This window comes from Melanerpes formicivorus, unplaced genomic scaffold (assembly GCF_026170545.1).
Source record: "Melanerpes formicivorus ecotype bairdi unplaced genomic scaffold, bMelFor1.0.p_v2 SCAF_40, whole genome shotgun sequence".
Taxonomy (NCBI): domain Eukaryota; kingdom Metazoa; phylum Chordata; class Aves; order Piciformes; family Picidae; genus Melanerpes; species Melanerpes formicivorus.
Window position 1 is genome coordinate 3,236,284 of NW_027142392.1, and position 25,882 is coordinate 3,262,165.

The following is a 25,882-nucleotide window of genomic DNA, read 5'->3' on the forward strand; positions in this document are numbered from 1 at the left end:
GCACCCCGCTCCCCCGCGGCGTACCGGGGCCATGCAGGTGGGCGGCGGAGGTCGGCTGCGCTCCACAGGGAAATTCTCCCGCGCCTGTGGGCAGAGGCAGCACGGGCCCGGCCGCCCCGCGCAGCGCTTGGCGGAGCCGCGGCCGGCGGGAATCCAGTCCGGGTTTTGGTGCCGGGAACCGGCGGCGGCGAGGAAGGGTGAGCGGGAGCGGACCCCGTGCCGCGCCCGACAGCCGGGCCGGGGGGACAGGCTAGCGGAGGAGGAGGAGGAAGAGGGGGAGGGCGGCGGGGTAACCGCACCGGCACCGGGCCCACCTCGCCCCGCCCGCGGGCCCCCATGGCCACGGCGCGCCCGCCGCACACACCCACTGCCTTCCCCCGGTGAGCGCCGCCGCCCCTTGGGCTCGGCGCTGCCGCTGCGCGCCCGCGGCGGGGCCGCTGCCCGCGGCTGGGGCTGAGCGCGGCGGGAGGCGGGCCGGGCCGGGCGGGCGGAGGCACCATGCAGGCGCGGCGCTTGGCCAAGCGCTCCAGCATGGGCAGCCGGCGGCTGAGCGCCGGGCCGGCGGCCGCGCAGGCGGACGGGGTCCGGCCCACCAAGCCCGAGAGCGCCTGGAGGCCGCCCCTGCGGGAGGGCTCCGCCGCGGCGCTGGAGGAGGAGGACGAAGACGAGGACGTGGTGGTGGAGGTGGAAGAGGAAGAAGAGGAGGAGGAGGGCGGCCTGGGGAGTCCCCCCCCGACGCTGACCGGCCACGGCAAGGGCCCTGCGCGGGGGTGCCTGAAGGTGCGTCCCGGGAGGGCGGGGAGCGGAGCGGTGGCGGCAGCCACCCGGTCCGGCCCGGCGCGGTGCCAGCGAAGGGGCCCGGGCTGGGGTGCCGGGCCGGCGGGGCGGGGCAGGCCGGGCGGGTCGGTGCCCTGCGCTGCGCCGGGTGAGTGCTGGGGCCGGCCGGTATGGCCCGCCCGGCTCGGACGGCCTGCGGCTGGCGGCGGGGCGGCCGCTGGCACGGCCGGGGTGCTCTGCGGTGGGGCCGGGCCCTCGTTCAACAAGTCCCTGAGGAAGCGGGTGCCCGCTGCGGCCCGCCGGGAAGGCGTCGGCTGGCTCCGGCAGCTCCGGAGCCCCGGGGGCGGCTAAAAGGAGGCGTGCGTGAGGAGTCGCCGGTAACTGAAGTAGTCCGAGTACTGGGCATACAGACGAGCCCGGGCAGCGTGTGCGGCGGCAGGGCAGGGCAGGGGCGGCCAAGGATGCTGAGCGCGGCCGTTCGCGCAGGGCTTCTTCTGAGACGAGAGTCGTGCCCGCGGGGTGCGCAGCTTCCGCGGTGCTGTGCAGGGCGCTGGGGGTGGCTGCGATGAGGAGACCTGGGTGGGCTGTTCGTGAGAAGTTCCTGGCTGCAGCTGTACTGTGCAGAAGCTCGACGCAGACCCCATCCCAGCCTGCTCGGGTAGTGCCCTGAATTCGGGATGCTCAGAGCAACCTGCTGAACGCCCTCGCTGCCTGAGATCCCGCGGCTTAGGCTTAATTATGTTATCGTGAGGGGGGTTCTGTAATTATTTTTCTCATGAGATAACCCAGATAGTCGGGTTAAGTCTGTGTGTAGGTCTGGGGAGGATTCATGTGATAAATATGTACTGGTTGTGGAAAGCAAAGGTGTATGAAAGTTTAAAGGGTATCTGTTTGGATTGAATTTTTTTTTGTAAACTTGTTTTTGTTTGGTTTTTCTTTTAAATGTGATGCTTCTTAACAAGAGATCAGGGTTGGCCTGGCAGCAGTGCCATATTGCCAGTGAGGTTTTCCCTGTATCCACAGAAGGAAAAAATAAAAACATAAAATAAATAAAAGGAAACTAAACCAAACAACCAAGAAAATAATTCTTTATGGGGAGCAGGAGCAGAAATGCAGCTGCTCTCCATGATACATGCAGCCACTCTCCATGGTATCTGAACAGTCAGGTGAAGTCCCTGCAGGCTGGAGGAAAGGAAACATCGCAGCCGTTTTTAAAAAGGGTAGAAAGGAGGACCCTGGGAACTACCGACCCGTCAGCCTTACCTCCCTGCCTGGGAAGGTCGTGGAACAGATCCTCCTAGATGCAGTGCTGAGGCACATGGAGGACAGGGAGACGATTCAGGACAGCCAGCATGGTTTTACTGGGGGCAGGTCCTGCCTGACTAACTTCGTGGCCTTCTATGATAGAGTGACTCTGTCAGTAGATAAGAAACGACCTATGGATGTGATCTACCTGGACTGCTTGTAAGGTCTTTGACATGGTCTCCCACAACATCCTGCTAGCTACATTGGAGGGATCCAGATTTGATGGGTAGACTGTTCAGTGGATAAGGAATTGGCTGGATGGTCACATCCAGAGGATGGTGTTCAATGGCTTGAAGTCCAGATGGAGAGCAGTGGCAAGTGGTATCCCTCAGGGGTCCCTACTGACTGTTTAATATCTTTATCAGTGACACAGACCATGAAATTGAGTGCACCATCAGCAAGTTTGCAGCTGACACCAAGCTGAGTGGTGGTGTTGATACACCAGAGGGATGGGATGTCATCCAGAGGGATATAGACAGGCTGGAGAGCTGGGCCCCAGTGAGCCTCATGAGGCTCAATAAGAGCAAGTGCAAAGTTCTGCACCTGGCCCAGAACAATCCTCACTATCAATATAGACTGAGGCATGAGGTGTTAGAAAGCAGCCCTGATGAAAAGGACTTGGGGGTGGTCATGCATGAGAAGCTGGACAGGAGCAGGCAGTGTGAGCTTGCAGCCCAGAAGGCAAATCAGATCCTGAGCTGCATCCAAAGCAACGTTGCCAGCAGATCCAGGGAGGTGATTCTGCTACTTTGCTCTGGTGAGACCTCACCTGGAGTATTGTGTGCAGGTCTGGAGCCCTCAATATAGAAAGGGCATGGATCTGATGGAGCAGGTCCAGAGGAGGGCCATGAGAGTGAGCAGGGGCTTGGAGCACCTCTGCTATGAGGACAGGCTGAGGGAGCTGGGAGTGTTCATCCTGGAGAAGAGTAGACTCCAGGGAGACCTAATAGCAGCCTTCCAGTACCTCAGAGGGGCCTACAGGAATGATGGCGAGAGACTGTTTATCATGGCCTGCAGTGACAGGACAAGGGGCAATGGCTTTAAGATGCAGAAGAACAGATTAGGAACAAGTTCTTTACTGTGAGGGTAGTTGAACACTGGAAGAGGTTGCCCAGGGAGGTGGTTGAGGGCCCTTCCCTGGAAATATTCAAGGTACAACTCAATGAGGCCCTGGGCAACCTGATCTAGTTGGGGATGTCCCTGCTGACTGCGGGGAGGTTGGACTAGATGACCTTTGGAGGTCCCTTCTGGCCCGGACCATTCTATGATTCCATGAAATACAGTTAACCCCAGACTGCTTCAGAGCAAGTTTGTTGTAACTGTGACAGGATAAACCTGACCTAGTTGGGTCATTGGACCCAGTCCCTGTAGCTCTTCAGTGAGGCCCTCAAAAACAGATGTGGTTATGGTCTGGCTGGGTCAAACTGGCCATGCTACTGAGGCCTGGCAGGCTGGGACAACTTGTTCCTACAAAAATCTTTTGGCACTTGACTGGCAGCTTAAAGATGAAGGGCACTGTAATGGGCTTCTAGTCCCATCAGTCTCTATGCCAGATCAAAACTCCAGGTGGTAGAGGGGGCTCAGCAAAACTTCCTGTGTGCCACACAAGAAAAAAAGTGTGAAATTCTCAGATGGAGCACAACAGTCTGAAATGTCAACTGGTCTAAGCCTGGATGAGGTTTTGAGCAACCTGATCTAGTAGGATGTATCCCTGTCCATGGCAGAAGGTTGGAACTAGATGATCTTTAAAGTCTCTTCCAACCCAAACCATTCTATGATTACAGAGCTATAATCTGCATGTAACATGGCTCATCTGAGTGTTCTGGTGTCTGTCAGACCTCACCATGTTTTCAAGTGGTAGGTCTGTTAATGTAAGTAAAGGTTACTGGTATTTCTTCCTTGTACTTCAGACTGTATGTGCATATAAGAACATTGTGCTTGCATGTATTTGCTTCCCTGGACAGTAAATTGCCTCATGGATGAGGTGAGTGGTGTAATAGCCATTAGTGTACATAATAAGCTCTCAAGTCATCTTCAGTAACCAGGTGAAGGTAGATATTTACATTCTGTGCAGGCATGCTTCTAACCATCACGATCTGCTGGGTTCTTGCTTTCACTGTTTCTACTTTTGAGTACTGTAAGCTATGAAAACAGTTATTATTTAACTCTTCAAAGAAGCTGTCTTTGGTTTCTTTGTATTTAGAAATTGTTAGTGTAGGAGCATGTAAAGCTTCACCTAAAGCTTCTTTCAAGTACTTTAAAAGCAACAGATTAAATGTGAAAAAGTGAAAATGAATGCAGAGGTCCAACTGCAAAACTGCTGATAGGGTAGGTGGGTCACTGGGAAAGTGGTAGGACTGGCATGATTTGGCTGTAGCTTGCCAAAAGGGATTCCTGCCTAGTGGAGAACTGCCATGGGGTCAGCAGCATTTGACTGCTGGACCTGGCCTTCTGAGCTGGGGTCTGGGAGCAAAGCATCTTGAAGATTTGTCCACTACTGAGAGAATGCATAAACTGTTGAAGTGTCCAATACCCTTCAGAAGAAGAGACATCCTGAAGAGCTTCAGAATTTAATCAGATTGAAAGCAGAGTTGTCTAGGTGCTGGTTTTGTTGTATGCTCTACCCAGATAATGCAATTAAAAAGCAGCATGCAGTGGTTTGGTATGTGGTACAGGTACAGGCAATGCACACCTACCCTTGATGTCTGTGCCCTTGGGTGGACTCCAGCTAAAGCTGGAGGTTTTTGCAAGGTCTGCACAAAGTCACTTCCATGGAACACCTTTGATACATCACAGGACTTGCAAGGGAATTTCTGGTTTTACTAAAGTGCCTGTCCACTAATCAGGACGGAAAAAAACCTGCACCATCAGATCTTACAGTCATACTGTCTCCACCAGAGAGAAGTCCACTGTCTGTTTGCACCACTGGTAGTCCATTTTTCACCCTTGCTTTTGAGTGTGGCAGTAGAGACAGAGGAAGTGCTTAAGAAAGATCTTATTTCTCCAGTTTCTAAAGTCTTGAAAGGAAAGAAAAGAGAATGAGAGAGAATGGTGCTTGTAGGGAAGATACAAAATTTGCTTCTTTATATTGCTTTAGCCACATTGAAGTCCAACTGGAGGGCACTGGAGAAGGCATTTGTGGCTCTCTTTTCCCACTGCTATTCTAACACGCTGCTGGAAGAGACATGAGCATGCTGTGTGTAGCTGAATACAATAGAAATAGAATAGAATAGACCAGACCAGACCAGACCAGGTTGGAAGAGACCCTCAAGATCATCGCGTCCAACCTATCATCCATCCCACCCAATCAACTAAACCATGCAACCAAGCACCCTATCAAGTCTCTTCCTGAACACCTCCAATGATGGTGACTCCATCACCTCCTCAGGCAGCCCATTCCAGTGGACAGTCACTCTCTCTGTGTAGAACTTCTTCCTAACCTTCAGCCTAAACCTCCCCTGGCACAGCTTGAGACTGTGTACTCCTGTTCTGCCGCAGATTGTCTGGGAGAAGAGATCAACCCCCACCTGTCTACAACCCCCCTTCAGGTAGTTGTGGAGAGCAATAAGGTCACCCCTGAGTCTACTCCAGGCTAAGCAACCCCAGCTCCCTCAGCCTCTCCTCATAGGGCTTGTGCTCCAGACCCCTCACCAACTTTGTTGCCCTTCTCTGGACACGCTCCAGCCAGTCAACATCTTTCCTAAACTGAGGGGCCCAGAACTGGACACATGATGGGTAATGGCAGGACAGCCAGAGAGACTTTGAGAGCCTCCAAGGCTTTGGTGAGCATTGCTGAGGTTTCTGCATTTGTCAGAGCTAGTTCCTTCATCTGAATAGGGGCACAATGAACACCAGGGTGCTGGTCATACAAGACTCATTCTGCATGGGAGCCTCTTCCTTTGTAACCCACACTTGCTGCTTTGGCTGCATCTAGTTTTCCAGCCATTGGAAGTTAGATGAAAAATAATAAGTAGTGTCATTATCAGTCATTTGTCTTGCAGGGTAGATTAATTTTCAGTCCTGTTTATTTCATCTTTTGTATGGAACTCTGTTTGACTACCACAGGTGGCCACATTAGTACCATGCTGGGGTTAATTAAGAACAGAGACTCTACAACCTCCCTGGGCAACCTGTGCCAGTGCTTGGTCACCCTCACAGTGAAAAAGTGTTTCCTGATGTTCAGAGGGAAGCTCCTGTGTTTTGATGTGTGCTCACTGCCTCCTGTCCTGTCACTGGGCACCACTGAAAAGAGCCTGGCTCTGTCCTCTTTGCTCCCTCCCTTCAGGTATTTATAGACATTGATGAGAGACCCCCTGAGCCTTCTCTTCTCCAGGCTGAGCAGTCCCAGCTCTCTCAGGCTTTCCTCATGGGAGACATGCTCCAGTCCCTTAAACATCCTGGTGGCCCTTTGCTGGACTCCCTCTCAGTATGCCCATGGCTCTCCTCCCCAGAAGTGTGCCAGCATTTCAGGTGTGGCCTCACCAGTGCCTAGTGGAGGGGCAGGATCACCTCCTTCTACCTGCTGGCAATACTTTGCCTAGTGCAGCCCAGGACATCATTCACCTTCTTTGCCACAAGGCCATATAGGTGCCTTGAATTCAACTTAGTTTCCACCCAGATGCCTTTTCCACTAAGCTGGTAGTCCCTTTTCCAACCAGGTAGCCCCCAGCATGTGTGGTGCTGGGGTTCTTCCTCTCCAGGAGCCAGTCTTCACATTTCCCCTTCCTGAACTTCATGAGGGTCCTGTTGGCTCATTTCAGTGCCCTATCAAGGTCCTTTTTGCTAGCAGCATGACTGTCTGGTCTATCAGACACTCCTCTCAGTGTTACATCTTCTGCAAACTTGTGGAGGATGCACTCTGTCCCATCCTCTAGATAGTAATGAAGATCTTGAATGAGGCTGGCTCCTGTTTTGGCCCCTGTGGTACTTCACCATCTGCTGGCCTCCAACTAGACTTTGTGCCTATGATCCAAACCCTGTGGGGCTGTCTGTTCAGCTAGTTTCCAACTCACCTCATTGCCTGCTCATTCAGCCTATACATCAATGGCTTGTCTGTGAGAGTGTTAGGGGAGATGGCATCAAAAGCCTTCCTGAAGTATAGAGAATGTCCACTGAAGGGACATGAAGAGAGCTTCACCTACCAGGCTAGTTGTTTTGTCAGGCTGGCCAAGCATAATTTCCTCTTGCTAAAGCCATAATGATTTTCTTGTCCTTCATATGCCTTAAAATATTCTTGAGGTTAGCTGCTCTATCATGTTCCTAGGAATGAAGGTGAGGCTGACCAGCCTGTAGTTCCCAGGGTCCTCCTCCTTGATGTTTTTTTTCAACTTGTGTGTGTGTCTGAAAAGGAAGTTTTGAGCATGTGATTTTCGTCGTGTAATAATTGTTTGTAGAATAGAATAAGCCAGGTTGGAAGAGGCCTTCAAGATCATTGCATCCAACCTATCATCCAACACCACCTAATCAACTAAACTATGCAACCAAGCACCCTACCAAGTCTCCTCCTGAGCACCTCCAGTGATGGCGACTCCACCACCTCCCTGGGCAGCCCATTCCAATGGGCAATCACTCTGTCTGTGTAAAACTTCCTCCTAACCTCCAGCCTAAAATGTAATGTGTCCTATGATAAGTGCAGGTGCATGGACTGTCCCTGCTGCTCCTGACCTTCTGCTCTTCCAGCCTTGCTTCTGAGAAGACCAACAGTCCTGCAGATCAGCTTTGAACCCTTGACACCTACTCTGTATTTTCCCAACTGTGTTTTCCAGTATCTGAAGGGGGCCTACAGGAAGGCTGGGGAAGGACTTCTGAGGATCTCAGGTAGTGATAGGACTAGGGGGAATGGATTGAAGCTGGAGGTGGGGAGATTCAGGCCGGATGTGAGGAGGAGGTTCTTCACCATGAGAGTGGTGAAACCCTGGAATGGGTTGTCCAGGGAGGTGGTTGAAGCCCCATCCCTGGAGGTGTTTAAGCCCAGGCTGGATCAGGCTCTGTCCAGCCTGATCTAGTGTGGGGTGTCCCGGCCCATGGCAGGGGGGTTGGAACTAGATGATCCTTGTGGTCCCTTCCAACCCTGACTGATACTATGATACTATGAACTGCTGGATTAGCAATCCCAGTGATAAGAGAGCACCAGAGGGCTCTTGGCAGTTGGTGGGATAAATCAGTGCCTTAGACTTGGCCACCTCAAAGATGGGAGCTTTGCTGCTTGGGCAGTGGGCAGCATGCAGGTTCTGTCTGGCAGCTGTTCTGTAAATGCTGTTGTGGGTTGAGCAATTGTACTTCTTTATTCCTTTCCCCTCAGAATCAGTGTGCCCATTGGTTTTGTAACACTTCCAAGTGGTTTATTGAATTGCTTATTTCAAACAATCACAACCAGCTTGACCATTTCTGCTGCTTGAGGCTGGCCCAAAGGCTACAGAAACCTGGTGGGCTAAGAGAGAAACGCTTCTCAGTGTCCTGGTGGCTTTGTTTGTTTGCTAAAATGGAAGAGGAAATAGAAAGTGAATCCAAAAGGCTGTTCATTAGCTCCTGTGGTGATCAATTTCACCAGCTTGCATCCGCGTTTTTCGCTGTAGCTGTTGCAGAAGAGAGCACCAAGGAATTTAATGCTCTTGCTCAACAATCTGTGATGGAATCACTTTCGCAGCTCTGGCCCCATGCCAGGCTTCCTGGTCCCAAGGGCTGATTGCGGTGACATTTGTCTCACTGTATTAAGAAGTACGTGTGGGGGTGGTATTTGTTGTTTGACAACGAACCTAATGAAGACAGGAAACCCAACAACTTCTCTACTTGAACTGCAGATAGAAATACAGCTCTCTTAATTGGGGTTGTTGCAAAACATAAGGAATCAGATTTCCCTAAACCCCCTGAGCCGCCTGAAGTTGGTGGAAAAGTCCTGCTGATTTAAACAGGTGAGGGGGTTCAGCTCAGTCATGTAACTGCAAGAATAGAGTAGAATCACAGAATCAATAAGGCTGGAAAAGACCTCAAAGATCATCCAGTCCAACCTATCACCCAAGACCTCATGACTACTAAACCATGGCTGTTTGAACTCCTCCAGGGAGGGTGACTCCACCACCTCCCCGGGCAGCACATTCCAATGGCCAATTACTCTTTCTGGAAAGAACTTTCTCCTCACCTCCAGTGTAAACTTCCCCTGGCACAACTTGAGACTGTGTCTCCTTCTCTCACTGGTTGCCTGGGAGAAGAGCCCAATCCCAACCTGGCTACAACCTCCCCTCAGGGGGTTGGAATGAATCCAGTAGTCTCCTAAAACCTTCCCACCGTGGTCCTAATAATTTCAGGTGTTGTTTCAGGGTCTAGAACACCATTCTGATCACTGGACACAGAATCAGAGGGAGGGTAAAAGCCTCAATGATTAGATAGTGAAGTGTGAAGTTACACAGCTTGTTCACCATCTCAAGGTGAGGAGAAAGTTCTTCACAGAGAGAGTTGTTGGCCATTGGAATGTGCTGCCTGGGGAGGTGGTGGAGTCACCGTCCCTGGAGGTGTTCAAGAGGTGAATGGACATGGCACTTGGTGCCATGGTTTAGTAGTCATGAGGTCTTGGGTGACAGGTTGGACTTGGTGATCTTTGAGGTCTTTTCCAACCTTATTGATTCTATGATTCTGTGATCTCTAATAATATGTTTTAAACCCAGTGGATAAAAGGTGACTTGAACTCTAGATGGGAAGTGCAGTTATGCACAGAGCCATAAGACTGGATGGTTACTCAAAGGTTTTTTACTGCTTCAGTAGATGGTGGCCAGTGCCTGCATTGTGCTGGCACAGAGAACTGATTGTACAATCACTCCCTGTAAACTGGACTTCATATAGTTGGAGAGCTAGACATTTGAGCCAGCCTGATCTATCTGTGCATATTTCCAGTGGTAGGGGTTGGAAGGGATCTCCAGTCTAGCCTCCCTGAAAAGCAGGACAATTCAGGGCAGGTCAAACAGGAACACATTTAGGCAGGTTTTGAAGATCTCTAGAGAAGGAGGCTCCCCAACCTCTCTGGGCAGCCTGCCGCAGTGCTCCAGCACCATCACAGTAAAAAAGTTCTTTCTCAGGTTGAGATGCAATTTCCTGTGATTGAGTTTACATCCATTGTGCCTCATCCTTTCACTGGGTATCACTGAAAAGAGAATGGCTCCATCCTGACAGCCACCCTTCAGGTATTTGTAGACATTGATAAGGTCCCCTCTCAGCCTTCTCTTTTACAGACTAAACCCCAGGTCTCTGTGTTTCCTCATAAAAGATTCTTCAGTCTCTTAATCATCCTTGTAGTCCTCTGTTGAACTCTCTCCAGTAATTCCCTATCCCTCTTGAACTGGGGAGCCCAGAACTGCATTCCAGATGAGGTCTAACTAGAGCTGAGCAGAGGGGGAGGAGAGCCTCCTTCGACCTGCAGGACACATTCTTCCTAATGCACCCAAATATAACATAGGCCTTCTTGGCCAGCAGGGCACATTGCTGTCCCATGGATAACTTCATATCAACCAGGACTCCAAAGTCCCTAACCTCTACTGGTGCATGGTGTTCTTCCTCTGCAGATGCAGGACTCCACACTTACCTTTGTTGAACTTCATTAGATTTCCCTTCACCCAGCTCTCCAGCCTGGCCAGGTCTTGCTGAATGGCAGCACTGCTTCTAGTGTATCAGCCACTTCTCCCAGTTTGCTATCATTAGCAAATTGGCTGAGGGTAAGCTCTGTCTCTCCATTTAGGCTGTTGATTAATATGTTAAACAAGACTGGACCCAGCACTGACCTTTTGGAATGGCAGAAGAACTCACTTTAGGTCAAAAATGCTTTTGACCTTGTGTTTCTCAACAAGTCTCTTTTTGGAATGTAGCTGTGACTAATGGAAGCACTGCCAGAGAAAATAAAATCTGATTTTTCTACTTTAACATACTTCTAAAGAGAACAGTGTGATGTAGTTCCTGTTGCTCTTAGGTCTGGGTTTGTGGTGGTTCCTCTGTAACTCCTGATTCATAAAGCCATGGAAAGTGGTCTTCATCTGGCTTACAGAGCTACACAGAAAAAGCAGAAAAATTAGGAAGGGTGAACTGGTGGTTGCTGAGGATTTCCAATGATATTTTGCTTCATTGTGCATGGCCACTGTTGTTCTAGGCAATTGTCCTTATGTTCTCAGGGCAGTAGAGAAATGGTTGGTCTTGCAGTTGTTTCTCTTTCTGTGCTGGTAGGCCCTTCTCCTGGAGCAGCAGCCTCTAAAGCACAGCATGCTTTGTGCCTAGGCACTGGGTAAAACCAGATAGTCTTAGTGGAGCCCTGGTGGAGATGATTTAATATTTCTTCAGTTCCAAAAAAGGTAAAGCATTCCCCTCTCCATCCTTCCATCCTTCCTCCATCTCGCAGCTGGACACTACCTACCTTGGGCTTGCATCAGAACTTGGTGTGGGCTGCTGAAACAACAGGGCAACGTGCAGCAGAGAGCCTGTAGACCCTGTAACTTCAGGGAGTTAAAGTGACTCAGGGAAGGGCTTGGTAGAGGGCAAAGATGGGATATCACAGCTAGGGCAGGCATTGGAAGGAGAAGAAAAGTGACAAAAGGAGCACACCTCCCTCTTTTAGAGAGGAGCAGCTGTTTGATTGCTTGGGCTGTGCTTGACTTTATGCTTGATTGCTCTTCAGGCTCTTTGTGAAGGCTCTTCTCCCATGAGACATCATTCCATCCATCCAGTGGTTTGAAAGAGAGCTGGTTTCTGGCATGGCTGAGGAAGAGAAGGTCATGTTTGGCCTGTCTGGGTTTCTGCTGGTGTTACTATGTTGCTTCCAAGGATAATTTGATGAAACTTCTCTGGGTAGTCCAACCCAAAAATAAACTTTTTTGGTACCTCTTCCACTCCAAACAGAAAAACTGCTAAGTGTTTTTCTTTGGAGCTGAGCATAATTTGGAAGAATCTCTTAAGTAGGGGCAACACTGTGCTTGTTAATGTCCTCTGAAGCTCCATGCTTCCTACTTCCAGGCATGGGATCAGTTAGGGGAGATGAAGATATGTGCTTAATTCTGATTCTCTAGTTTCTCCTCCAGACTTTCGGCTTCAGGGGTCTTGCTGGCCCTTGAAGCATTTGTTCACAGTGCCTCTCTAATTCAGAAGTTAACAGTTGGATAAATCTGTGAACTAGTTGGGTTTAGTTTCACTGAAATTCCATCATTTAAACAAACAAAGAGCAAAGTCTGTTTATTCCCAGGATGTTAAGGCAAATGGATTACATTTCCATATCCTTTTAAGTGATCCAGGGTCTGCAGCATCTCATCTTGGCTGACTGCTTCCAAACTCACATGATTGCTTTTGACCTTAGAAATCTCACACCTCTCTGTACCTTATTTGCAAGAGATCTTGAAACAGTAGCTGATACCTTTTTCTTTTCACTAGACATGCTTAGTTCTACGTCTCAAACCAGGCAGAGGAGGCAGGCTTTCAAATGCTGAGGAAATGACCAAGGGTTTCTTACTGAGGAGAAGCAAGGCATCATTTCCAAAATCTTATACTAACTGTATGGGTCTCCCCAATGCCTTTTGTGTCATCTGATTTTTGGGAGCTCTGCTTTCTTGAGCCTGAGTGAGATGATCCAAGAAGTCATGATGCCACTGAGAATGCTGCTGGCCTTACTGATCCCAAACCACTAGCAAATGAGAAGAAACAAGTGGACCTTATCACACATCATCAGCAATGGTTTTGGAATAATTTCAATTACAGATACTTTATTTGCACATGAAATTAGTGTCTGAGCACCTTAGAAGTCATGTCATGCACTTTCCTTCAAGGAGCTTACTATGGCTGCATCTGGGATGGGAAAGGAAGCTGCTGTACTTTCACAGCTTCATCCCTTACACAGATATTCACAGAATTGCAGGGACTAGAAGGGACCTCTGGACATCATTGAGTCCAACCTCCTTGCCAAGGCAGATTGACCTAGAGAAGGCCAAACAGGAACACATCCATGTGGGTTTTGAATGGTTCCAGAGATGGAGAATCTACCACCTCTCCGGGCAGCCTGTTCCAATGCTTCTTTGTTTGTGTGGTGGAGAGAAAAAGGCTCAAATGATCAGAGGGCTGGAGTACCTCTCCTATGAGGACAGACTGAAGGAGTTGGGGCTGTTCAGTCTGCAGAAGAGAAGGCTCCGAGGTGACCTAATTGTCGCCTTCCAGTATCTGAAGGGGGCCTACAGGAAGGCTGGGGAGGGACTTCTCAGGATCTCAGGTAGTGATAGGACTAGGGGGAATGGAATGAAGCTGGAGGTGGGGAGATTCAGGCTGGATGTGAGGAGGAAGTTCTTCACCATGAGAGTGGTGAAACCCTGGAATGAGTTGTCCAGGGAGGTGGTTGAGGCCCCGTCCCTGGGGGTGTTTAAGAGCAGGCTGGATGAGGCTCTGTCCAGCCTGATCTAGTGTGGGGTGTCCCTGTCTATGGCGTGGGGGTTGGAACTAGATGATGCTTGTGGTCCTATGATACTATGATACTATGAATGATTTTTGTTTAGACCTAAAAATGACGTATGATCAGGGTCCCTCTCTGTAACCTTAGTTACACCTCTGTGCCCAGGTTTAACATCTGAGCTTCTTGTGCCAGTCAGTGCAGAATTTCAGATGCCACAGTTTGACCACCGTGTTGGAGTTCAACAGGCACCTCGGATGGGTTCTGAATTTCAGATGTGAGAGTAGAAGTTTCTGTCATCGTGGTGTTAGGTGCTGTATAGCTCAGAAACACATCAGCCTAGTGCTGGGGTGCAGGGGTTTTGTGGATGGGTTATATTTAGCCAGATAAGCGCTGACACACACGTGACGGTGAAAGGGTAGAAACTTCTTGCTGACTCCAGTTCCTGCTGCCTCACACCACAGTGTGAGCCCAGGCAAAGCAAACGTTTAGATTTGTGTTTTAATGCCTAGAAATTATATTCCATGGATGGTTTTGTACGTTCAGTCAGATGGTGAAGGCAGGGACTTTGTCCTAGCCTGGCTGAAAATGAATAATACATCACTATAGATTAATGCATACTGTATATTGTAAAGAACACTTAGAGTGCCCTTAAAATGCACTCTCTTCTGTATTGTTAGAGAGCAGCAGTTTACAAATGCTCAGAGTGATTAGATTGACATGGTTTATGTGTAATGAGCAACTGCTGGCAAAGTGAATAATTAAATGCAAAATATACTAGAAAATGTAATAATACATTGAAATTCAAGGCAGATTATTTCCAAGCATCATGATGAGAATCTGTCTTATCTCTTTGTATTCTGGTGTGAATAGAGATTTCTGGCGAGATGCAAATGCAGTGCCTTCTTTCCTTCCAGTGAGGATGCTCTTTTGGGATGGCAAAATTCAGAGCCTTTTTCCCTAAAATAAAAACCCTCTGTTATGGGAACTTGAACTGGAAATAGCACAAAGTAATAGAAGTAAACCAAAACCTTTTTTCTTTTTTCTTTTACTGTTTCTTTTTAACCTCCAGGGATTTATTTTCAATATTTTTTACTTGCATGATGTTATCTTGATAATAAGTTTGGGTATTCCTCATTGCTGCTTGCTGTGTTTTGCGCTGAACAATAGAATAGAATAGAATAGAATAGAATAGAATAGAATAGAATAGAATAGAATAGAATAGAATGGACCAGGTTGGAAAAGACCTTTGAGATCATTGAGTCCAAGCTATCACCCAACACCATATAATCAATTAAACCATGGCACCAAGCACCCCATCCAGTCTCTTCCTAAACACCTCCAGTGATGGTGACTCCACCACCTCCCTGGGCAGCACATTCCAATGGGCAATCACTCTTTCTATGAAGAAGTTCTTCCTAACATCCAGCCTAAACCTCCCTTGGTGCAGCTTGAAACTGTGTCCTCTTATTCTGGTGCTGGTTGCCTGGGAGAAAAGACCAAGCCCACCTGGCTACAGCCTCCCTTCAGGTAGTTGTAGAGAGCAATAAGGTCTCCCCTGAGTCTCTTCTTCTCCAGGATAAGCAACCCCAGCTCCCTCAGCCTCTCCTCATAGGGCTTGTGTTCCAAACCCCTCACCAACTTTGTTGCCCTTCTCTGGACATGTTCCAACAAGTCAACATCCTTCCTAAACTATAAATATATTGACTGCTTCTTTTTCTTCCCCCATACAGCTGTATATTTGTTCTGTAGTGGGTCAAAACCATTGCTAGAATAGAATAGCATTGAATAGAATAGAATAAAATAGCATAGAATAGACTAGAATAGCATAGCATAGCATAGCATAGACCAGGTTGGAAGAGACCTTCAAGATCATCGCATCCAACCCATCAACCAATCAAACCCACCTAATCAACTAACCCATGGCACCAAGCACCCCATGAAGTCTCCTCCTGAACACCTCCAGTGATGGTCACTCCACCACCTCCTCGGGCAGCCCATTCCAATGGGCAATCACTCTCTCTGTATAGAACTTCTTCCTAACCTCCAGCCTAAACCTCCCCTGGCACAGCCTGAGACTGTGTCCTCTTGTTCTGGTGCTGGCTGCCTGGGAGAAGAGACCAACCTCTGCCTTGTTGGAACAAAAATAAAATACAGTGACCTTTGGTTTCTTACTTTTTGTTTTCTTATTGGCAGTCCCTGATATTTTGCATGCTTAACATCTGTTTCAGAAAATGGAAGGAGGCTGTCACAAAGTCAGAATAAAACCAAACAAGCAGTAGTTTGGTGTTGAACTGTCTTGTAGCTATTGGTGGGTTTTTAATTGCCATTTAATTAGATGAGATTTTTGATGGAATTAGACCAACTGGTTACATAGTAAATCAGATGGAGATGAAAAATCCTTCTGTTGAGCTCTGTCTTCTTTAACAGCTGTATAGTGCTACTAGAGCATGTAGAACTCAGAAGTTAAAATAATTTCTCTGTTGACAATGCAGATTACCCAGGACTGGAGCAGTATGTTGGGATGGGGTTTTTTATATGTGTGTTTTAATGAGCATGGTCCCCACATGTCCTCCTTCTCCCACTCGGGAAAGCAGACAGTAAGGCTTGGGAGGGATCTTGGTGGTGACACTGTGGGCGAGTTCAATTATTAGCTCTTCATCTGTATGAACAGACATAATGGCACAAAATAGGCCATAGTTGCAAGAATATTTCATTTTCCCATACATTTAGGTCACAGATTACATTGGGTGGGAAGGGACCCTCAAAGGTCATCCTGTCCAACCCCCCTGCAGTGACACCTCCAACTACATCAGGCTGCCCAGGGCCACATAGAGTCTGATCTCGAATGTCTGCAGAGACCAGGCCTCAACCACCTCCCTGGGCAGCCTATTCCAGTATTTCAGCACTTCCCCCTGATGTCCAACCTAAATCTACCTTGCTCCAGCTGCAAACCGTTGCTCCTCATGCTGTCTCTATAAACCCTTCTGAACAGTCCCTCCCCAGCCTTCCTGGAGGTCCCCTTTAGATATTGGAATGCAGCTATAGGGTCTCCCCAGAGCCTTCTCTTCTTCAGGATGAACAGCCCCAGTTCTTCCAGCCTGTGTTCACAGGAGAAGTGCTCCAGCCCTCTAACCATCTTTGTGGCTCTTGCCTTGACCCAATTCAGGAGGCCTATGCCTCTCCTGTGTTGGGGACCCCATAGCTGGACATAGTACTCCAAGGGAGTCACATGCAGGTAGATGATACCAGTGTTCTGGGTGGGTTAATACTTTCCTTTGTGTTCAAAACACACACATCTTAATGCCTTGTTAAATGCTAGTAAAACATTTGAAAGTTTTTTTAGCAGCAGTGCACCAGAAGCGAGGAAAGGTGCTAAAGCCCAGTCAGGTGGCAGTCAAAGAGGTGACATACAGAGTCTCTCAAATGCAAGTCTCTGCATTTACATATAAATGTGATAGGTCTGCTTATTCTAGTGTTTGCTGATCCTTTGACTAGGCAGTTCAATACTTGAGCTGTCTGCTCGATCAATATCTTTTTGTGCTGCTTAGGGCAGCTGAATTTTAACTGAAATTCCAAGCTGAATTTTAACTGAAATTGGAGAAGAGTGATGTTTGACTGCAAGCTGAGCATCTTATCAGGATGTGGCTTTGGGCTTGACAAAAATTGATTGCAGCTAAGTTAAGGCCTAAACTATTGAAAAATTGCAGTCTGCTTATTCTCCCTAAAGAGGAAATTTAAATGACTCTGAATTTCTCAAACTTTGTGTAAGTATTGAGGCTACTTCAGTTTGGGCAGGACTTTCGTTGCAGTGCATGGTCGTGCAGGGCTTCAGGGCTGGCACTTGGTAGGAATAGGAGTAGGAATAGAATAGAATAGAATAGAATAGAATAGAATAGAATAGAATAGAATAGAATAGAATAGAATAGAATAGAATAGAATAGAATAGAATTAACCAGGTTGGAAAAGATCTTCAAGATCATTGAGTCCAACCTATCACCCAACACTGTCTAATCAACTAAACCATGGCACCAAGTGCCTCATCCAGTCTCTTCTTAAACACCTCCAGTGATGGTAACTCCACCACCTCCCTGGGCAGCCCATTCCAATGGCCAATCACTCTCCCTGTGAAGCACTTCTTCCTAACATCCAGCCTAGACTTCCCCTGGCACAGCTTGAGACTGTGTCCTCTTGTTCTGGTGCTGGTTGCCTGGGAGAAGAGACCAATCTCTGCCTGTCTACAACCTCCCTTCAGGTAGTTGTAGAGAGCAATAAGGTCTCCCCTGAGCCTCCTCTTCTCCAGGCTAATCAACCCCAGCTCCCTCAGCCTCTCCTCATAGGGCTTGTGTTCCAAACCCCTCACCAACTTTGTTGCCCTTCTCTGGACACACTCCAGCAAGTCAACATCCTTCCTAAACTGAGGGGCCCGGAACTGGACACAGTACAGTTGTGGCAAGATACCACCAAAGAAAAGTTTCCATAGGCAGGTTAAGATGGCTTTTGAAATGGAAAATTGTTATTATTATAGTGCTGAAAATAGTGACTGTGGTAATCATTTGGCTGTGACGTGGAGCATTGAACTTCATCTGCTAATAATAATGAATCAAGCAAGAACTTTAACTTAAAACTAACCCCCTCAGCCTAAATACATACCATTGTCTTGACAGCTTCAAAGCAAAACCTGAAACATTTCCCTTTTTATTTTTGTCTTGTTTAATAAAGTTTCTGATTAGAATCCAAAGCAAGAAATTGCAGGAAGATTACCAGGGTCCCTGGCATCTGTTTTGGGCTGCCACAGCACGCTGTGTTGTGCTCAGTGAGGAAGTGTAGCTCTAAACGACCACTCTCTGACCCTTCAAAGAGGTTCCTGGAAATGGTCATGCTATTAAGTGTTGAAAACAGAGGAGAGAGTGTAAAAGGCTAGTGCTTGCTTCAGGAGGTGAAGCCAGATCAGACCCCACAGCATGTGGCAGAGGCAGAGCTGAGCCCCAGTGGGAAGGTGCAGCTACTTCTGGTGTTTCCAAGCAGCAGTGCATTGAGTTTCCCTTGCCCAGTGATGCAGAGTTGTCAAAGGCAGGTGAGGGCAACTGCAGACAGAAACAAAGCTAGGGTTTTTATCAATTTGCAGATGGTTTACAACTCCCACTTCAGTGACTGAGCCTCCAAGCAGTGCTGGTTGCCTGAGGCCAGGTTGTGCAGGACCCATTGGAAAGTAAGCTGAGGGTTGCTAATGGCTTAAAGGTGAAAATAATGAATTACATAGAGAATCAGTGAGCCTGTTAGAAAATGGCTTGCATGAGCAAGGATTATTCAAGTTTATGGAACAAGCTCTGTAAGCCTTTACCAACATTTGATACTGGAGGCAAAAGGGTGGCAAATCCAGAGGTGTGATTTGACAAGAGGAGCCAAAGCATTAGGGAGCAACATAGCAATAAGTTTCAGAACAGCTAAGGAGAGGGAAAATTGGAGTAATGGGAGTAAGCCAAAATAAATTCGTATTCTGGTGTTGATGTCTGGCTGTCTGCAAGACAGACTGTCTCTGCTTGCACTGGACATTCCACAAAAGTTTTGCTGGAACATGTTATGGACTTAAAGGACCACCACAAGCCTCAAAGGGGTTAAAAGAATACGAAGGATCTTTGATAAAAAATAGTTCCTGCTAAGCTATGACAGAACAGCTAACTTATCTGGAGGGATACAGTGGAAATTGTCCATATTATCTCCAAACTCTGAGTGATGGTGAAGCATAGCTCAAGAGCAGAGGCCTCCTGGTAGCTAATTGGTGTGTGTTGCCACAAAGCCAGAACTTGATTGGTTGAGTGACTGTGGCCCTTGGTGCTCCCCACACCAACATCTGCTTGTATAGGTGGTTGGATTTGCAGCAGAAGAGCCTGTACCCTTCTAGATGGATCAGTGGAAATGGGTGAATTAAATAGATAAACTGCCTGTGGAGCAGGAGAAAGCTACCAGACAATGGCCACCAAGGGAAGCTCTTTGCTTTCTCTTAGGATCACCTGCTTTGAAAGCAGAAAAGATTCTTTTTTCTGTGATTGCCCTCGAGGGAAGGTTTAAAAAGAAGTCAGTGTTTCCAAACATCAGTTGAAAACTGAAGGAGAGGAAAAGGTTCTGTCCAAGCATTCGAGTTGGCCTTCAGCTGTTTCTGGCCAGTTAGCCAAAGGATCTGACACATCTGCAATCTGAGCACTTCCTTCTGTGTTTTTTTGCCATTCTTCACCTCCACAGGTTCACATGGACTAGGTATTAATTATGGAACATACACAAAACCCAAGCTGTTATCTGAATTTACTTGAACTGCATAGATAATCTGGTGTCACAGTGCAAGCATTCTGCTCCTTCTGGTTCGGGCTGTATTTGTACAGCTGTACTCTGAGGGTGCAACCCTTTGTGGGGCTATTTATGTCTGTAAAGAAAACTTAATAATGTGTGGCACAAGATAGCTGCTGAAACTGTGTAACAGTCCCATAAACTAAGGAAACTATTTTTCCTGTGGTGAAATTATGGAGCTGGAGGAGCTTGAATGATGTATGGCAGGAGAAGAGACTCACAACGGTATGTGAGAGAGGTCTGCCCCATGGAGCTAAGGAAGCCCACCTGTCTGGGCATGGTGTTTCAGAGGAAAAATGGAAATCCTGGGCTTTGCTCTACATGCTGGGAAAGTGGAGTGGTTTGGTTCTGTTGGCTTTCTATGTTCTTCACTGCAACGTTGCAGTAATTTGCATCAACACATATTCCGGAGAGGTAGCATGTTTGTTAAGATATCTATTTGCTTGGGAAGTCTTTGCTTATGGGAAGAAGCAGGCCAGTAGATCTGGGAAGTGCTGGCAGCCTAAGAGGCAACCTGGTCCTGGTCCTATGAGTGTTCATGCTCCTCACCACTGGCCATGAGTGCTGGAGCTGGCCAGGCTCCTTGTAGAGATCGTGCCAGCATCACTTGCTCCGCTTTGCCTTCTGGCAGCTGAGTTGAATCAGAGTGGAATATTTTTATGCCTGCTGTGAAACCCTCTTTGTAAATGCAAAATACTCAAGTACTAGTAAGTGGCTGTTGGAAACACTTTAATTTCTTGGTTGCCTTTTATCTGGCTAAATTGTGCCTTTTTTTTCTGATGTTTTAGGAGGAGGGCAGCTAGGATTCCTTTTGCATAGTTGCTGCATAGTTACACAGCACAGATGGGTGTACATTAAATAGATGCTATATGTGCTGTGTGCTTTCTGAGATTCCTATCCCCTTTTTGATTTAACATTAAGAGTTAACTGATTGCTTTATCAAATGGACAGGAATTGCTGATTTTCCTGGAGAGTCTTCAACACTGTTGAGAGATTTAATGGCAGTTTCAGAATTTATGAAGGGCAAATAAATGGTATTCTCTGAGTCAAAGAGCTAATTAGAAGCAAATGCCTGTGGGTATTGGGGTTCACCACCCCCCACCCCCATTTTAGGAGAATTAGATGAAAATTGATAATTGCTTTTAATTTTACAGGCAGCCAGCATCAAGCGTGAAATGACCTTCCCTGCATTTCAACAGGAGGATGTAAAAGGTGACATCAGTCAAAAACTGCCAGACCAACAGTTTCTCCTGTTTGCCACAAAGGAGGAAGACTTAAAAACAGCAGAGACCAAAAAACCAAACAGAGCTCACGAGTATGAAAAGGAAAACACTCGTTCTGTTTGTCTTCTGGAACAGAAGCGCAAGGTTGTTTCTTCAAATATTGATGTGCCTCCAGCAAGGTAAGAAAAGTTGGGGCTTTTTGTTGTGTTTTGCTGTAAGCTTTTCTGTTTTCTTGCCCCCTCCCCCCTCAATTATTTAAATGGGGTATTAGAGACAAATTTGGGAAGCAGTATAATGAACTGATGTTGCCCAGGGAGGTGGTGGAGTCACCATCCCTGGAGGTGTTCAAGAGGGGATTGGACGTGGCACTTGGTGCCATGGTTTAGCTAGTCATGAGGTCTTGGGTGACAGGTTGGACTTGATGATCTTTGAGGTCTTTTCCAACCTTATTGTTTCTATGAGTCTATGATTCTGTAACTAGTATTTGTGCCCAAGCAGCCCTAAGTCAATCACAGCTCCACTGTTGGAGAGACTGAAAATGGAAGACATTAGTAGCACAAACAGACCACCTGCAGCGTAGGACTTAGGAGTGATTTTGCTTTTCCAAAGTAGTGTGGCTGAGGTGCTTGAGGAGATTATTGTCCCAGCTTCACCCTGAGAGATAGTCTTCTAAACTAGATACAGAATCATCTTACCTGCAAGCGGTGATTTAAGAATTTTGATGGGTTTTTTGACTGCCATACCTGCAGTCACTTCAAACTCATGGGAGTGTACACTGACTTAGGCTACATAGAGAGGAGGTAATATCTTGTGTTCTGCTGTATCCCTGCATCAGTGTGCAGCTGGGTTATAATGTGGCCTGTGAATTAATTAGCAGAAAAATGTAGTGAGGGAAGGCTAGTGGAGGGAAATCAGATTTGCAGAAAATAGGGATTTGGAGATTTTGGTGCTGCTTTTAATTTGTTATTCCTTGAGGTTCTGTTGTGAAGGCACAGCAATGTTTGTGCCTTCAGCATCTGCATCTGGGCAGTTACACTTCTAATTATGAACTATTTCTAGGGAATTAGTTGGAGGGAAAATATCTTTTCTTTAATCTGAGATTTGATGTCGATCACCAGAAAGAAATGAAAGGTTTATTTGTCTATTTTGTTTTTTTCTTCTTGATATTTAAGACAGAAACTGAGAGAGACTGAGAATTTGAGACTGATCAGTGATTTAAAGAGAAAGGGCTTGAAAATACAGTCTAGAGCCTTCTGATTTTGAGTGAGAAAGGGAATGACTCCTACAGGAAGTGATGAATATCAGTGTAAAAGAAACCTATCCAGTAATGCTAAACAGTCTCACTTGTATCAGTGATGAAGAAATGACAACAAATTGGGTATTCTGCCCTGCAGAATGACAAGTGCTTGTGCTTTCTGTTGTGAATTCATGTTGGCATCGGTCTGTCTGCAAAGATTATTTTTTCCCTTAACCTGCCAGATAAATCAATTTGCATGTGCTGTTCAGTGAAAGTCCTTCTGAGTTTGTAGTGCCACAAATTGGTAGTCAAATTGGATATGTTGCTGGGCTTTTGATTTGTTTGCTCTTTGAACCCCCAAACAAACCATCTGGAATAGGATGGTCGCTGTTTTCCTCTGCGTCCCATGGATGGTGCTTGTGAAAACCACGAAGTTCTTGAGCATTTTGACAGGATTTTGTGTATCTAGTAAAGAGATTTGCATCAAAAGCTTGACAATGTTAAGATGCTTACTTGAGATTTTCACCAGTAACCACCCCTGTAATGGCTGAGTGCCCTTCTCATTCATGCTTATGTGTCTCAAATCAAATAGGATCATCAGATAAAAACAGGTCAGCGGGGAACTCAGGAAGTCACCTAGTCCAACCTCCTGCTCAAACCATATGTTAGCATTTCCATTTTACAGTTCAGGCAGTCAAGGTACCAGGATTGAAGTGCCTTTTTATGTGGCTTCATGCAGATAATTGATCTGAAGAAGGAGTTGAGCTTCCCTGTTCTGTCACTGCAAGATGATAGGAAATATGTTCATTTGAAAAGATGTCTTCTGAAATTGTGTGTTGTTTCTGCATTTTGTGGTGAGCAGATAAATGATCATGCTGTGTTGTATTTAGACACACAGCCTGAGCTGCTGCGCTTAGGGAATGAAACAGAAAGCAAACCTAAAGTATCATGGTATCATAGTATCAGTCAGGGTTGGAAGGGACCACAAGGATCATCCAGTTCCAACCCCCCTGCCATGGGCTGGGACACCCCACACTAGATCAGGCTGCCCAGAGCCTCATCCAGCCTGGGCTTAAACACCTCCAGGGACGGGGCCTCGACCACCTCCCTGGACAACCCATTCCAGGGTTTCACCACTCTCATGGTGAAGAACCTCCTCCTCACATCTAGCCTGAATCTCCCCACCTCCAGCTTCATTCCATTCCCCCTAGTCCTATCATTTGGTAGTGGGATAAAGATCTCAGTCACTTCTGGTACAGTTTTGCAGAAAGCATTCAGTTTCCCTCTTAATCTGAGGTGATTTATTGGGCCATTTGTCCACGTGGGACAGGAAGAGAGCCAAAGCCTTTGGAGCTAAGTATTCATTGGTGTATTGAGGGGAATGCCCAGTAGTCTCTCTTCCTCTTGAGCACAGTTTGATCTCTTAAGTCACATCCTCTGAGAAATGAGAGTCCAGAAGTTTGATGTTCTTCTGCATTTTTGTAAGCATCTTCCAGTCTTCTCTGTAGGACAGTGCTGCCCAAGTTGTGTGTTCTCCAGAGGTCAATTCTTCCTCCTGGCAGGACTTGTTGGGTCAACTGACCCCGCTCATGAGAACATCCATTCACCTTTGCAGCTAGACTGTTGCCTTCAAAGATTGTCATGTCCAGTTGTGAAAGGTCATGGAACAGGCTGCCCAGGGGGGTTGTGGAGCCTCCTTCTCTGGAGATATTCAAAACCTGCTTGGATGTCTTCCTGTGTGATCTGGTATAGGTTACCCTGCTCTGGCAGGTTTGTTGGACTGGGTGACTTTTGAGTTGCCTTCCAGCCTGTAACCTGGGTTAACCAGATGTTTAAGAATGCATGGGAGAAATAGGGAGTTTCACATGATCTTCAATTTCTTATTGCTGCATACATCCTCTTGGCAAAAAAAAAATTCAGCTATCATTTTGAAGTAGAAAAATGCTATGGAAATGAAGCTTGCTAATAATTTGAAACCTTAGTGGATCTGGGAAGGTTACCTGCTTTACTTCAGATGGCAAGGTGAAGGGTAATGGTAAATTTTGTAGCTTCTTACTAAACCAGCACAATATGCAGTGGATTTTGAGACCAAAGTTTGTCATACTGCAGAATCCCCATTCACATATGTGCATGAAGTGTCTGCAGAAGAGCTGGTAATGTGGATAACTTTACTTCACTTTGGCCACAAAATGAAACAAAGGCCATCCCACCTTACTTTTTGAAAGGATTTCAGTGAGTGAGAATGAAAATCTTTGTGAGGTGCTGTATCCAAGATAACTAACAGTTCAGGAAACAGCTGCATAATGATTGTTGTTCCTGAGTCACACTAGAATAGAATAGAATAGAATAGAATAGAATAGAATAGACCAGGTTGGAAGAGACCCTCAAGATCACTGTGTCCAACCCATCATCCATCCCACCCAATCAACTAAACCATGCAACCAAGCACCCTATCAAGTATCCCCTCTTGAACGCCTCCAATGATGGTGACTCCACCACCTCCCTGGGCAGCACATTCCAAAGACTAATGACTCTCTTGGTGAAGAACTTTCTCCTCACCTCGAGTTTAAACCTTCCCTGGCGCAGCTTGAGACTGTGTCCCCTTGTTCTGGTGCTGGTTGCCTGGGAGAAGAGACCAACCCCTTCCTGGCTACAACCACCCTTCAGGTAGTTGTAGAGGGCAATGAGGTCACCCCTGAGCCTCCTCTTCTGCAGGCTAAACAATCCCACCTCCCTCAGCCTCTCCTCATAGGGCTTGGACTCAAGGCCTCTCCCCAGCCTTGTTGCCCTTCTCTGGACACGTTCAAGTGTCTCAATGTCCTTCTTAAACTGAAGAGCCCCGAACTGGACACAATACTCGAGGTGCAGCCTAACCAATGCAGAGTACAGGGGCACAATGACCTCCCTGCTCCTGCTGGCCACACTATTCCTAATACAGGCCAGGATGCCACTGGCCTTCTTGGCCACCTGGACACACTGCTGGCTCATGTTTAGGTGGCTGTCAATCAGTACCCCCAGGTCCCTCTCTGTTTGGCAGCTCTCAGCCACTCTGACCCCAGCCTGTAGCTCTGCATGGGATTACTGTGACCAAAGTGCAGCACCCGGCACTTGGACTTGTTAAATGACATCCCATAACAAGTATTCACCATATTCAAGGTGCTTCGTAAAGCAGGTCTTCAAAGTGATGGTGTTGGGCTGAATGAGGCAGACCTGAAATCCACCTTTTATTGCAGGCAGGGTAATTTTAATACTGAAATGAAATGTTAAAGTTTGTTGTTAAAGTTCATTGTTAGCTAATGGTTAGACTTGGTCTTGAAGGTCATTTCCAACCACGGGGACTCTCTGATTCTATTTTCTATTCCACCTTGCAGTGATACTGCAGCCCTTTGTCTTTATGGTGTGTGCTGTACTGAGAGTGTCTTTTGGATTAAATTAGGAGGAGACCATGACTTTTTCTTACTGATTTTTGTGTTTTGGAATGCAAGACTGAAATGAGAGGTTAAAGGCCTTAAGTCTTTCCCTTTTTAGACTTCTTCATTCATTTGCTCTTCAGCTGCTTCATTTTGAACAAAATTTGAGTTCAGCAGCTTTCAT

General features: G+C 47.2%; 1 protein-coding gene across 1 annotated transcript in view; it reads left to right on the forward strand.

The window, feature by feature from the left end:
* The first annotated feature begins 268 nt into the window (after positions 1–268).
* ZNF704 (zinc finger protein 704) overlaps positions 269–25,882 on the forward strand; it is an 80,463-nt gene continuing 54,849 nt past the window's right edge. Inside the window, exons 1-2 of the mRNA XM_068158571.1 lie at positions 269–780; positions 20,983–21,230. Coding sequence (XP_068014672.1) covers positions 499–780; positions 20,983–21,230 — 530 coding nt within the window. The 5' untranslated portion in view covers positions 269–498. The remainder of the gene's footprint in view (positions 781–20,982; positions 21,231–25,882) is intronic.